At 45.7% G+C, this 15,358-nt stretch overlaps 1 protein-coding gene across 1 annotated transcript in view; it reads left to right on the top strand.

The window, feature by feature from the left end:
• The first annotated feature begins 328 nt into the window (after positions 1-328).
• Positions 329-15,358, top strand: part of dyrk4 (dual-specificity tyrosine-(Y)-phosphorylation regulated kinase 4) — a 37,892-nt gene continuing 22,862 nt past the window's right edge. The window contains exons 1-2 of the mRNA XM_029634684.2: positions 329-418; positions 1,128-1,200. Coding sequence (XP_029490544.1) covers positions 387-418; positions 1,128-1,200 — 105 coding nt within the window. The 5' untranslated portion in view covers positions 329-386. The remainder of the gene's footprint in view (positions 419-1,127; positions 1,201-15,358) is intronic.

Genomic DNA, 15,358 nt, shown 5'->3' with positions numbered 1-15,358 from the left:
TTTGTTACCAAGAAATGTGTGGAGTGGTTGAAAAACGAGTTTTATTGACTCCAACCTAAGTGTATGTAAACTTCCGACTTCAACTGTAACACCAAAAGGATTCATGGCATCGACCGGAATTAGAACAAATAGACGTTAGGGAATTAATGTAACTGTGACGCCATCAGATCAGTCATGTTTGGAGTAATGAGACATCCCCCTGGTTACGGAGAGAGCGCCATAGAGTGACACGGCTGAAGCGAGGGAGGCACACCCCCTCTCCACAGCTCAGCTACATTGACGCAGCGGGACCCGTCCTCACGTTATCAGCATTGGTCAACCATGACGGTCACAGCACAGTAATATGTTAGATTTTTACCATAAGAGTAGATAGACTATGATAAACCATGAGTGCGACTAATAGATCCACGGAGAAGAGGTTAGTAGGCTATTCGTAGCAGATGGGGACAACATGTTTTTTCATGTTATGTGATTGACTATAATTACATGTCCGATTTTTACATGACATATTTGTAATAGCAATGTGAAATTGCAATAATATCCAAATAGTCTAGCCTTGGCCTACTGTATTGTAGCAGTGGTGGCAGGTGTTGGAAAAATATAATCATAGCCCAAAAAATGACGTGTAATAGAAGTTATGAACAAGAATGAGCCCATTTAAAAAGGAATGGAGAAAGGTGGGTAATGTTTTTATTTTGAAGCAGGTCTTTGCCAGTGGGGGTCAGTGGTTTACAACAGATCCAGGCTCCCTGCTCGTTGGAGCTGTAGAGATTAGGCTATTATATACCTCAGCCTACACAAACCAAGAAAAGGGCATCCTTTCTAGAATTAAAAAAAACGAATTGGAAAACCTTTAGTTTCTCTGAGGTAAACGAGGCTGTTAAAACACCTAACATAAATATGTTATATCACAGGACATTATGTATTTCTGCCTTCACCCCCAATGGACATTTATCATTGTTACCATTGTAAATATGTATATTATTATTTGTATTATTATTTCATCCACTTCTCTTTAACCTTCACTTTTGGAGCTCAGAGTTTAAGATTTTCACGTTCCTCCTGCTATTACATCTGTGACCTTGTGCATTTGACTAATAAACTCTAATCTAATTAGTTTTTTACAGGAATGCAATGACGAAGAAGTTGGAAAATCTGATAAAGGAGAGGAATAATGTCTCCCTACCACTGCTAAAAAAGGTAGGACAAAAACACTGTCAGAAATGCACGGGGGTGTTTTCCAGATATTTGGCCTGTGAGCCTGCCATTACTCTTTTCAATACAGCAGGTCCTTAAGTCTGCTCAAAGTACCCTAAAGCGATGGTGTTATTTCCAAAGGTCCCATTAGCTATGTTTACTTAGACTGAGCCACTGTAAAAAAATATTTTTAAAAAGTGGCTTGATTTTTTGATAGAGAAATGAGAAGGAGCTAAAATTATTCACCCCCTTTCCATAAGCAGCTCTTTAGATCAGGAGATTAGGAGAGGGAGGGAGGAGCTGTGGTGTGTGCAGCAGTCAATTTGGCCCACGCCCATTTAGTAGCCATTAAACAAATGTTTAGGCTCATTGTGTGGGCTCAGTGGGCTGATTTATTCATGTACACATTCTTCCCTTGTGCCTGTGGAGTCTTGGCCCCTTGGGCTGGAAGACAGGGTGCTGGACCGTTGTAAACTCCACACTCACTGAACATGTACTATTAGAAATACTGACTGCCCACCAGCTGATTCTCGCCTCTGCCCTCTCTTTAACCTGTTTACTGTCAACAGAGTAAACCAGACCCGTGTCACAAACCCGGTTAATTACATGGTCATGGAACTCTTATAGAAAAAATCACATTGATCTAAAGGAAAATGTGAGGTGTACCCTGCGTGCATCCATACGCCTGTACGACGAAACTGAGACTTGTTCTAAAGTAAGGAACATTTGGATCATTCAAATCTGGGCCACATTATTGGTGCAGCATAGCATTCTACAGTGTTTCAATAGAGGGCTCTCTAAGCTTTCTTAGTGTTGAGAGCTCCAGCAGCGCAGGTAGGACCCTGACCTGACTCCCCTACTGACCCATTCACCTGGACCTCAGGGAGATTCATGCGGGCCATGCAGCTCATCTCAACACCAGGCCAAGTTCCACTCTCTGCTGATTAAGTTTTCATACAGGCCACCACTGCAATGGGAATTGACAGTCACCTGCAGGCAGAAATGACTAATTCTCTTTGAAGTGAGACAGAACAGGAAGTGTCTTCCATGCTACCTGGGACTGGGTCTATTAATAACTACCTCAACAGAATGTCAGTGTGAAATGAGGCTAAAAAACAAGGAATGGAAGATCGAATGAGAAAAATGGCTTAAGACAAGGTAGCTTATGAAGTATGACGGGGCTCTTTTGGATGAAAAATGGTTAGAAGTGGTTAAGAATTCCTTGTTGGTCGTTTCAATCAGCACAGAAATGACATGTAGTCAGATTGTGATAATGTGGAAAAACATTGCAAATGTTCTCTGAAATGACATGAGCACCCACGAACAAAGATAAATGACCCAGTCCAAAGGCACAACAGAAATATGGAAACTTCAATATGCTACTACAGTCAAGTCCTTTAACATTGTCAATCATGAATAATGTCAATCATCTCATTTTAGTCATGTAAATCTAATTGTAGCACGGTGGCAGTGGTGCCCTTCCCTGGCCTTTAGTGCTTTGAACTTAACATTACAGCCTCAGGCTAGGATGTTTTATTAGTTGGCATTGACACTGTCAGCGTTTGTCTGAAGAATGTTTAACTTCATTCAGAGAGAGACATAAAAAGTTGATAATAAGAACCTCTTGTGCATAATGAGAAATGTTCAACAAGAACTGTTGCAAAAGAAAAACAGTTATATCTTTTGAGCTTTTTAGCAGAGGCTGGTTGACTTTCAGGTTCTTTTATCGACTGGTGATGTTGTTGTTGCTGGTCTCTTTAGGCAGCCTTGGAAACCCACTGCGGCATCACAAGACACAGAGGCATGAAGTGCCTCACCGCAGGATGTAAAATGTCAATGGTATTTTGCTGCAATGACATACTTTCCACTGAATTATTCGATGCACAGAGGAGAAGCGCTATTACATGAAAAGACACTTTCAACACCTCAACTGCTTCATACTTTGTTTTTTTTAGTGGGTACTTTTCTACCCTGTTCTGTTTTGCCGTGGTGAAACAATTAGTGTTGGGGGAGGACCGGGTGCACATTCAGACTGGCTCCAGTGGATTGTGTAGCCTGGACCATGTTGTGTGCTCCAGCCCTAAGGCTCAGCTCCTACTTCTAGTTAACCCAACTCAGCCTACCACCCCCCATGGGGACGGGCCACCGTATGCACTGCACTGCCTCCTGTCCCTGATATGGTTTCTCATCGCGGCTTTGTCCTCGGCTGACACTGGACGCTCTGAATTAAAGCAGGTAATTTAGAGAGACCTCACCTCCAGTGGATTACAGGGCTGTTTCTGGGTCAGAAAGCAGGGGGTTCACACTGTCACTTTACTCGCATGGCAGGAGCCCAGAGGATGGAGATATAGTCAGACCTTCTGGGTGTTGGCCTAGCTTGAGGCAAAAGAAGGAGTTACACTCATGAATGACTTAATATTCATAAGTGAGAATCCTATACATTCCCCATCCCCGCACAGGTCAGAATCACACTCGTATGTATACACCCACCCACCACTCATCCTAACCACTTTTTCTCATTCAACCCACTCTCTTGCTAAACAATGCCCCGACTATTTTCTTTCCACTTCATTTGTGGCTTAGTCAGTGTTAAGATGGAGGTGAAATGTGTCAGTTAAAGGGTCGCTGAGGCTTGTATGCAGGGTCACAGTGCCCAGTGAGCACAAAGGCTGTCAGGCTTTTTTTCACAGCTTGTCACATGGTCGAGGCCACAAACGTGTGGAGCTCCTCCACTGCCACCACAATGAAGCCAGTGAGCCAAGAGGTGTCCCCTCTGCCAGGGGCGGCTGTTACGGCCCTGTGGAACAATGGGACAGACCGTTGTCCTGGACGCTGTTTCCATGGCACGGTCGCTGTGGCATCGCTGAAAGAGGACAGCTGGGTGGCTCCCCAAGTCTAATGAACATTCATATTATTTGCAGTGAGTTCTGGGTAAACAGCAACCCAGGAGGGTTGTTAATTAGTGACGGGCTTTGTCGCATTAAATTCTGTTGTTCCTCAACACTGAGTCATGGTAGAGTATGCAACGGTTGGATGGTAGTGCCAAAACACAACCCACCTCCTCCATGGGGACCAGACCATCATTGTGTAATGTGTGAAGACCTGCCTGCCTGCTCAGAAAGATATTAAGAATGTTGTATTTCACCTCCCTCTATTTCAGTGATTTCTGAAGAATGAAGTGAGATCTGAGATATCTGAGTTTATATCAAAAACATTATGAGACACTTTACAGCAACAACAAACTAACACTCCGTCAAACATAATGAGACAGAAAATAAAATAATGATTCCAAGGGCAATGTTAAAATAGCAATGTGTTGGTCAGAAAAGGCCTTTGAGGCCATAGTGTGTCAGTATAGAGTACCACAGTACGAGTCATAATAACCATAAAACCTAGCAGTCAAACAAGGAAATGGTTCCAATTGTATTTTCCAGGGATTTGCTTTGTGTAGGCTTACCCTGGCGTGATGTTTGAATGGCGCTTTACCCAATCTGATTTTATTTATTTTTTTATTTCACCTTTATTTAACCAGGTAGGCTAGTTGAGAACAAGTTCTCATTTGCAACTGCGACCTGGCCAAGATAAAGCATAGCAGTGTGAACAGACAACACAGAGTTACACATGGAGTAAGCAATTAACAAGTCAATAACACAGTAGAAAAAAAAATGGGCAGTCTATATACAATGTGTGCAAAAGGCATGAGGAGGTAGGCGAATAATACAATTTTGCAGATTAACACTGGGGTGATAAATGATCAGATGGTCATGTACAGGTAGAGATATTGGTGTGCAAAAGAGCAGAAAAGTAAATAAATAAATAAAAAAACAGTATAAAAACAGTATGGGGATGAGGTAGGTGAAAATGGGTGGGCTATTTACCAATAGACTATGTACAGCTGCAGCGATCGGTTAGCTGCTCGGATAGCTGATGTTTGAAGTTGGTGAGGGAGATAAAGTCTCCAACTTCAGCGATTTTGCAGTTCGTTCCAGTCACAGGCAGCAGAGTACTGGAACGAAAGGCGGCCAAATGAGGTGTTGGCTTTAGGGATGATCAGTGAGATACACCTGCTGGAGCGTGTGCTACGGATGGGTGTTGCCATCGTGACCAGTGAACTGAGATAAGGCGGAGCTTTACCTAGCATGGACTTGTAGATGACCTGGAGCCAGTGGGTCTGGCGACGAATATGTAGCGAGGGCCAGCCGACTAGAGCATACAAGTCGCAGTGGTGGGTGGTATAAGGTGCTTTGGTGACAAAACGGATGGCACTATGATAGACTGCATCCAGTTTGCTGAGTAGAGTGTTGGAAGCCATTTTGTAGATGACATCGCCGAAATCGAGGATCGGTAGGATAGTCAGTTTTACTAGGGTAAGCTTGGCGGCGTGAGTGAAGGAGGCTTTGTTGCGGAATAGAAAGCCGACTCTTGATTTGATTTTCGATTGGAGATGTTTGATGTGAGTCTGGAAGGAGAGTTTGCAGTCTAGCCAGACACCTAGGTACTTATAGATGTCCACATATTCAAGGTCGGAACCATCCAGGGTGGTGATGCTAGTCGGGCATGCGGGTGCAGGCAGCGATCGGTTGAAAAGCATGCATTTGGTTTTACTCGCGTTTAAGAGCAGTTGGAGGCCACGGAAGGAGTGCTGTATGGCATTGAAGCTCGTTTGGAGGTTAGATAGCACAGTGTCCAATGACGGGCCGAAAGTATATAGAATGGTGTCGTCTGCGTAGAGGTGGATCAGGGAATCGCCCGCAGCAAGAGCAACATCATTGATATATACAGAAAAGAGTCGGCCCGAGAATTGAACCCTGTGGCACCCCCATAGAGACTGCCAGAGGACCGGACAGCATGCCCTCCGATTTGACACACTGAACTCTGTCTGCAAAGTAATTGGTGAACCAGGCAAGGCAGTCATCCGAGAAACCGAGGCTATTGAGTCTGCCGATAAGAATATGGTGATTGACAGAGTCGAAAGCCTTGGCGAGGTCGATGAAGACGGCTGCACAGTACTGTCTTTTATCGATGGCGGTTATGATATCGTTTAGTACCTTGAGCGTGGCTGAGGTGCACCCGTGACCGGCTCGGAAACCAGATTGCACAGCGGAGAAGGTACGGTGGGATTCGAGATGGTCAGTGACCTGTTTGTTGACTTGGCTTTCGAAGACCTTAGATAGGCAGGGCAGGATGGATATAGGTCTATAGCAGTTTGGGTCCAGGGTGTCTCCCCATTTGAAGAGGGGGATGACTGCGGCAGCTTTCAATCCTTGGGGATCTCAGACGATATGAAAGAGAGGTTGAACAGGCTGGTAATAGGGGTTGCGACAATGGCGGCAGATAGTTTCAGAAATAGAGGGTCCAGATTGTCAAGCCCAGCTGATTTGTACGGGTCTAGGTTTTGCAGCTCTTTCAGAACATCTGCTATCTGGATTTGGGTAAAGGAGAACCTGGAGAGGCTTGGGCGAGGAGCTGCGGGGGGCGGAGCTGTTGGCCGAGGTTGGAGTAGCCAGGCGGAAGGCATGGCCAGCCGTTGAGAAGTGCTTATTGAAGCTTTCGATAATCGTGGATTTATCGGTGGAGACCGTGTTACCTAGCCTCAGTGCAGTGGGCAGCTGGGAGGAGGTACTCTTGTTCTCCATGGACTTCACAGTGTCCCAGAACTTTTTGGAGTTGGAGCTACAGGATGCAAACTTCTGCCTGAAGAAGCTGGCCTTAGCTTTCCTGACTGACTGCGTGTATTGGTTCCTGACTTCCCTGAACAGTTGCATATCACGGGGCTATTCGATGCTATTGCAGTCCGCCACAGGATGTTTTTGTGCTGGTCGAGGGCAGTCAGGTCTGGAGTGAACCAAGGGCTGTATCTGTTCTTGGTTCTGCATTTTTGAACGGAGCATGCTTATCTAAAATGGTGAGGAAGTTACTTTTAAAGAATGACCAGGCATCCTCAACTGATGGGATGAGGTCAATGTCCTTCCAGGATACCCGGGCCAGGTCGATTAGAAAGGCCTGCTCACAGAAGTGTTTTAGGGAGCGTTTGACAGTGATGAGGGGTGGTCGTTTGACTGCGGCTCCGTGGCGGATACAGGCAATGAGGCAGTGATCGCTGAGATCCTGGTTGAAGACAGCGGAGGTGTATTTGGAGGGCCAGTTGGTCAGGATGACGTCTATGAGGGTGCCCTTGTTTACAGAGTTAGGGTTGTACCTGGTGGGTTCCTTGATGATTTGAGTGAGATTGAGGGCATCTAGCTTACATTGTAGGACTGCCGGGGTGTTAAGCATATCCCAGTTTAGGTCACCTAACAGAACAAACTCTGAATGGTGTCCAGGGCACAGCTGGGAGCTGAGGGTGGCCGGTAGCAGGCGGCAACAGTGAGAGACTTATTTCTGGAGAGGGTAATTTTCAAAATTAGTAGTTCGAACTGTTTAGGTATGGACCTGGAAAGTATGACATTACTTTGCAGGCTATCTCTGCAGTAGACTGCAACTCCGCCCCCTTTGGTAGTTCTATCTTGACGGAAGATGTTATAGTTGGGTATGGAAATCTCTGAATTTTTGGTGGCCTTCCTGAGCCAGGATTCAGACACGGCAAGGACATCAGGGTTAGCAGAGTGTGCTAAAGCAGTGAGTAAAACAAACTTAGGGAGGAGGCTTCTGATGTTGACATGCATAAAACCAAGGCTTTTTCGATCACAGAAGTCAACAAATGAGGGTACCTGGGGACATGCAGGGCCTGGGTTTACCTCCACATCACCCGCGGAACAGAGAAGGAGTAGTATGAGGGTGCGGCTAAAGGCTATCAAAACTGGTCGCCTAGAGCGTTGGGGGCAGAGGATAAGAGGAGCAGGTTTCTGGGCATGGTAGAATATATTCAGGGCATAATGCACAGACAAGGGTATGGTGGGGTGCGGGTACAGCGGAGGTAAGCCCAGGCACTGGGTGATGATGAGACAGGTTGTATCTCTGGACATGCTGGTTGTAATGGGTGAGGTCACCGCATGTGTGGGAGGTGGGACAAAGGAGGTAACAGGGGTATGCAGAGTGGGTCTAGGGGCTCCATTGTGAACTAAAACAATTATAACTAACCTGAACAACAGTATACAAGGCATATTGACATCTGAGAGAGACATACAGCGAGGCATACAGTAATCACAGGTGTTGAATTTGGAAAGCTAGCTAAAAACAGTAGGCGAGGCTAATCCGCTAGCACAACAAACAGCAGGTAAAATGGCGTTGACTAGGCAACGGGGCCGACAGGTAAGACAAACAAGCAGAAAGGAGTACCGTGATTAATGGACAGTCCAGCGTGCGTCAGCTATGTAGCCAAGAGATCAGTGTCCAGGGGGCAGCGGTGGATGGGCAGGGGGGCTGGCGAGTGTTATCCAGGTTTTTTTTTAAAAAAATTTTTTTTTTTTTTAAACTAACAATGACTAACTAGCTTGTAGCTAGTTAGCTGGTTAGAGTCTGGAGGTTCTTGAGTGTGTCATAAAAATAAAAATAAGAGTAAAAGTAATAGCGATTCCGTATCACATTGGGTGAGGCAGGTTTCCGGAAGGTATAAACAAATTAAAAATCAAAAAGAGATAGAAAGTAAATGGGGTCAGAGAGTGATTGGGACGCGGTGGTACAGACGGTTAGCAGGCCTGTGCTAACAAGCTAACAGTTCGTAGGCCCGAGCTAGACAAGGTAGCAGTTAGCGGACCGGAGCTTGACAAGCTAGCCGTTAGCAGGCCGAATTAGCAAGCAGGGAGATAGCGAGGGCTAGAGAGTTAACCTTTGGGGGACGTCGCGATGGGGTGAGTCTGTTTATTTATTCCTCTTCATGCGGTGAGCTGGAGATACAGCGATTCAGAAAGCTCGCGGGCCTTGGCCAGCAGATGGATCTTTGGCGATGTCGCAGCGGAAAAGCCTGTTGAAACCCCCTCGGACGATTATGTCGGCGGACCAGTCGTGATGGATCGGCGGGGCTCCGTGTCGGCAGTAGAGGGTCAGTAGAGGGTCCAGGCCAATTGGCAAATTAGGTATTTTGGACCTCTTCGGGTAGTCGGGAGATGGGCTTAGCTCGAGGCTAGCTCCAGGCTAACTGGTGCTTGCTCTGGGACAGAGACGTTAGCCAGGAGTAGCCACTCGGATTGCAGCTAGCTATTTACGATGATCCGGTATAAAGCTTCAGAGCTTGCGGTAGGAATCCGGAGATGTGGTAGAGAAAAAGCAGTCTGATATGCTTTGGGTAGATGTCGCGCTGGTGTCCTAGTTAGCGTTGAAGACCGCTAGCAGTGGCTAGCTAGTAGCTAGTTAGCGGCTAGCTTCTGATGAGGGTTCCGATTCTAAAGTATAGAAAAAGCAGATCCGTACCACATTGGGTGATGCGGGTTGCAGGAGAGTATATTCAGCCTGTGGTTGGGAAGTGAGATTAAAATATGTACGAAATATATACAGAAAAAAAAAAAGAGGAAAAACTATATTTACACTATACAGGACGGGACAAGACAAAACACACGTCCGACTGCTACGCCTTCTTGGATCACTGATAAAGATAGCCATGGGGTCTTTTTTAATAAAAAACGAAAAAACACTTTATTTAACTAGGCAAGTCAGTTAAGAACAAATTCGTATTTACAATGACAGCCTACACTGGCCAATTGTGCCCCACCATATGGGACTCCCAATCATGGCCAGTTGTCAGTTGTGACACAGCCTGGAATCAAACCAGGGTGTCAAGCATTGAGATGCAGTGCCTTAGAACGCTGCGCCACTCGGGAGCTCTGTGTATCTCTGTGTATCTCTGTCAAAGACCCGGCTATCAATGTGATTTGATTACACACTTTGGAACAGCCCTTGTATTTGGCGGCTTTAGGACCTTGAGAAAACAAGTGTACATTCCCATAGTACATTGACACATGATGTCATCGGGTTAATTCCCCCATTTGCGGTAATTGTTCTGTAATTGCTCTAGTTTGAAGGGAGCTTTTCGTTCGTGTCTCACTGGTTGTGGAATACACCTTTTGTGTCCAGTCTGTGACAAAAGGGGTTAAGGGGATCACCTTACAAAGTTTGTTGTGGAAGGTGACAGGGGTTGTGTGAGTTCTTACGCGTGAAAGACGGGCTGGCGGTGACATCATGACGCTCGTCTTACCTGGGTGACACAGTGCTCCTCTAATTGTCACCTCTCCTGGACCATGGAAAGCGGCCAAGAATGGTACAGGCTGGCAAACATTACATTACAAACATTACTTTGCACAGACAACAGCACAAAGGGCAAGAAATCAGAGACAACAATACATCACGCGAAGTAGCCATAAGTGTCAGGAAGTGTGTCCATGATTGAGTCTTTGAATGAAGAGATGGAGATAAAACTGTCCAGTTTGAGTGTTTTTTGCAGCTTATTCCAGTCTCTAGCTACAGTGAACTGAAAAGAGGAGTGAACCAGGGGTGTGTGTGCTTTGGGGACCTTTAACAGGCAGAACGGGTGTTGTATGTGGAGGATAAGGAGCATTGGTGGCAAATCTGATGACTGAATGGTAAAGAGCATCTAGCTGCCCGAGAGCACCCTTACCTGCCGATCTATAAATTACGTCTTGGTAATCTAGCATGGGTCGGATGGTCATCTGAATCAGGGTTAGTTTGGCAGCTGGGTTGAAAGAGGAGCGATTACAATAGAGGAAACCAAGTCTAGATTTAACCTTAGCCTGCAGCTTTGATATGTGCTGAGAGAAGGACAGTGAACTGTCTAACAATCCTCCCAAGTACTTGTATGGAGGTGACTACCTCAAGCTCTAAATCCTCAGAGGTAGTAATCACACTGGTGGGCAGAGGGGCATCCTTCTTACCAAACCACATGATCTTTGTTTTGGAGGTGTTCAGAACAAGGTTAAGGGCAGAGAAAGCTTGTTGGACACTAAGAAAGCTTTATTGTAGAGCGTTTAACACTAAATCCGGGTAGGGGCCAGCTGAGTATATTGACTGAATCATCTGCATATAAATGGAAGAGAGAGCTTCCTACTACTTAGGCTATGTTGTTGATGTAAATTGAGAAGAGCATGGGGCCTAGGATCGAGCATTGGGGTACTCCCTTGGTGCCAGGCAGTGTCTGAGACAGCAGATGTTCTGACTTTATACAGTGCACTCTTTGAGAGAGTTAGTTAGCAAACCAGGCCAAAGACCCCACAGAGACACCACTACTCCTTACCTGGCCCACAAGAATGCAATGGTCTACCGTATCAAAAACTTTGGCCAAGTCAATAAAAATACCAGCACAACATTGCATAGAATCAAGGGCAATGGTGACATCATTTAGGACCTTTTAAGGTTGCAGTCACACATCAAGAAAGCCAGTCAGTTGATTATTGACAAGTTTTTACAGCACTTTTGATAAACAGGGCAATTGTCAACAGATTCCTTATTGTCAATTTTCACATCGAACAATTTCAATATACAATAATGAACTATTTTGGTCCCCTAATATCTGTGGCACCAAAGCCCTTCAGGGCATCCATCAGAGGACTTGGTCAAGGGCCATACAGAGGGACACTAGGCTATCATCACTCACTGCTCCATCCTCAGGTTCCTGGCTCAGCTAGGTGCTCTGTCTGGGGCAGCCAGGTCACCACCAGTGGCAAGCCTCACATGATACAGTAGGTTTTATTTAGAACTATCCAGCAATGCAGCTAGTGTCTTCAACCTCCCCACCTCACTCCGCCCTGCCACCCCTCACCCCAGCCGTAGACCTCAGTCTGAGCCATTTACCTGGAGACAGGGAGACAGTACTCCAAGGGTCTATCTTACCTGCTTTCCCCTGCCACCTCTCACTCTCTCTGGGGCAACCGGAGCTGGACATGGGGCCATGGGCTGGCTCACATGCCCAGGAGGGAGAGCAGACCCTGGGTGAGGACGGGGATGATGATGAGGTAAGACCTCCAGGGAGCTACTGCTCACGCTGCTTCAAGCAGTGTGACATTTGGCATTGAGAAGGCAACAGCATTGCAGTCTGCTCCAGTTTAGGATAATACTGTACAGTAGCTGATCGGCAGGAAATAGTGCCCCTGAGCTCATTAAATAGGTTGTTTTGTTTGAAATAAATCCATTCCGATATTTATATTTTTACTCTGCACATCATGGCAACTCTTGATCCATTTAGCTTATTTAAAGGATAAGAAATTGAAAGAACACACAGTACTCTACCTACTGTACACTTGATCTTTGCCTTGTAAAATTACTGTGTGTGTGTGTGTGTGCATGTTTTGGTGGTCAAAACAAGCAGTGTTGAGATTACAGGGTTTCTTTAATGCAATACAGAACAAACAAAATACATTCTCTCTCATTAGGCTTACAGTGTAGCCTATTGCACAGTCTAGTACTTACTGTAGTAGGCTTCCTATCGTGACCACACCCGCCCACCTACCATAATCCCATTCACATTAACATCCTTACCTGCAATTCCTTAATTGCGCTCAGCTGGCGGTCATTTTCCCCGCACGGGGAATTGCATTCAGGTATATTTTTAGAGTGCAGTTTAGCAGGGGCATGGCAAAGACCAGCGGAATTAATGGACTAAATCTGACTAAATCAGATTTGGCCAGCACAATGTTGCTGATATTGATTGGTTCTCATTGTACTGCTGAAGCTTCTCTGCTGAGAGCAGGGGTATGGAAATGGTCTCGGTACCCTATCTGTCTGCTATATACTTGATACTGTGTATTGTTTGCATTGCCCAGGGTCATCAAGAGCAAGTTGGCAGGATGCACAGACTAGTCATGATGACGACTGTACATGACGTGGATGCTGCATTAGGAGTTAGTTACCCATTATATTTATAATGCGATGATGAGAATGACTCTCTCCTGTTCAGGGTCAGACCATAGATAGTCTGACACACTGCTGATTGTGATCGTGTAGGGTAAAGTGGTGGCTCGTGGTAGGTTGGGGATTTGGTTTCGAGGGATTCCGGCAGGGGACAAAGGAAATAAAACAAGACAATTCTGTCATTCTAAAGTACACTCATTCCCTAAACCAGGCCAGAGAAGGTGCTCCCTGTATACGTAGTAGAATGTGTGCCATGTTGTCTGTAGTTGGCATCTATCCACTCCGAGGTTCTGATCTGTCTGTCTGGGGTTAAACCAGAGATGACAACACCATACCTCGTTAGTGTGATGAGAGGTATTCCACACTCCATGTATTTATTGATGACATATGAATAGAATATGAATCCAGTATTAGTGGGAAAGTGTCAGTACTGTGGGGATATAATTTATGTGAGTTCTGTCAGTCCAGAGGGCTGGCCCTGAGTGACTAGGCCACTGGTCCACTCTGCCCACCGCCAATCTGGAGCACTTAAAACACCTGCAATAAGATATTATAGGCCTAAACAGCCAGAGAGAGTAATAGTATTATTTTGATGGCCTTGTTTGTGAGATTACTTCAATTGTATTTACTAAAATATATATATATATATATTTATGTGTAATCAAAAGCCCAAAGCTGCTTATGTCTCTGTTAGCTCACATACAGTATATTTATAATTTAATACTTATCCTTTAGTACATTAGCATACCTACCCTCCAATTTGGTCTGTCTGGGTGAAACTTGTGTTTTTGCTAGGAGGCCAGCTTTGGCTTTCCCTGCCAAGACTGTGAAAGGCTCTTCACACGGTTAATGGGATTTGGCCTGAGCCTGATTATTCTGCAGCTCTATGTCCACAGTTACTCTGACACAGGACACTGTGACCACAGGGCCACATTGGCTTTATGGGCATAAATAAATAGAGAGGTTCTGGTGATTGAAATGACTTTGTAACATGCTGTCAGCTACTCATCTTGATGGGTGTCAGGAGGACTCTACATAAGTTGTTATTAGATGGGCATAGTATACAACTTTGCATTGATAAATACTTGATGATAAAAAGTCTGGATAACATTTACATGTACACTTTTCAGTAGGTCTCAAAGTCTTTTACATGTTGATTTCATTGAGTTCCTCAACCTAATTTCTGATGTGCCTCATACAAATTCATAGAGGTGTGTATCTGGTTACTAATACTCACACTGGCGCCATAAACAATTCTGTAAAGGGGCAACCTTATCATCACTCACATCTCTACCCCGAGCTGGGTTTTGGCCAGGTCATTACCCAGACTCCTCCTCTGCCAAGCGTCAGACTGACTGCGCTTTGTCACCTGGCGGTAGCTCGCTCACTTCGCCTCTATCGCCTGGCACCTGACTCCTATTAGGGAGCCACGACAGGCTGCAGGTCAGGGTTTCTGGCTCTGAGTCTGAGGTTTGGCCTGCTAGGCCCTGCCTGCCTGCTGTTCACCATGTAAATAGAATACTTTCAAAGCTGTTCCCTCCCTCCCCTCCCATGAGTCTCCTCCCTGCTTGGCTAACTTACTGACTGTGAGCTCCCGTCTATAAACCCCAGCTATCTGGGGGCCCTGGGAATCCAGCAGTCTGTTCAGGTGTTCCTGTTTGGTAAAGCTGTGTGAGGCTGCGTGAGGAGGAAACAAAGACAATGGCAGCCTCAGATGACACTTCTGCACTGCTCCAGAATGCCTGGTGACGTTAGTAGGGAAGAGCAGCTGTTTCATGCAACAATAGCTGTAGTTTGATTGACATAGTCACACACGTACGTTTCCACCATGAAAGACACATTACTCATTGCACATACAGTATGTACTGAGTACCCAGAGGCAAAATGGATCAAGATAAGTCTTCTAAGGTTGGCTCCTTGGCGAGGCAAGCTGTCATGAATGTCAGTTGAGAGACCCACTGACCCGACATTATGCTGAAACAATTGCAAACTAAAGTGAGGCCTGGACTATAGGCCTTAGAAGTGATGTGGTAAAATATAACTCAGATATTCTGAGTATGATGTCACAAGTTCACAGAGTTTCTTACCTGTAGGCCTATCGACCATCTTCTGTAACATTAAGCTTAGTTTAGGCCTAGTGCCACTAAACTCCTGCCTTTAAAAAGCACCGCCAGTCATCCTCTGGACTCTGTCCTGGTGTGGACTATGGAGCCTCCAGCTGCTGCAGTGGAGGCTGGCAGCGTGGCAGGCACCAGGATAAGATTTCATCACTGCACTGTTTGCCAGCAAGGCGGCGGCATCCCGTGGGGCTTGCAGCAGAGTAGGTGATGAAGGGTGAAATATGACAGCTCTAGTGGCTCTGTCT

This window comes from Oncorhynchus nerka, linkage group LG25 (genome assembly GCF_034236695.1).
Source record: "Oncorhynchus nerka isolate Pitt River linkage group LG25, Oner_Uvic_2.0, whole genome shotgun sequence".
In the NCBI taxonomy this organism is placed as follows: Eukaryota; Metazoa; Chordata; class Actinopteri; order Salmoniformes; family Salmonidae; genus Oncorhynchus; species Oncorhynchus nerka.
The sequence above is the reverse complement of the archived record's forward strand: the minus strand, read 5'-3'. Positions and strand labels throughout refer to the sequence as shown.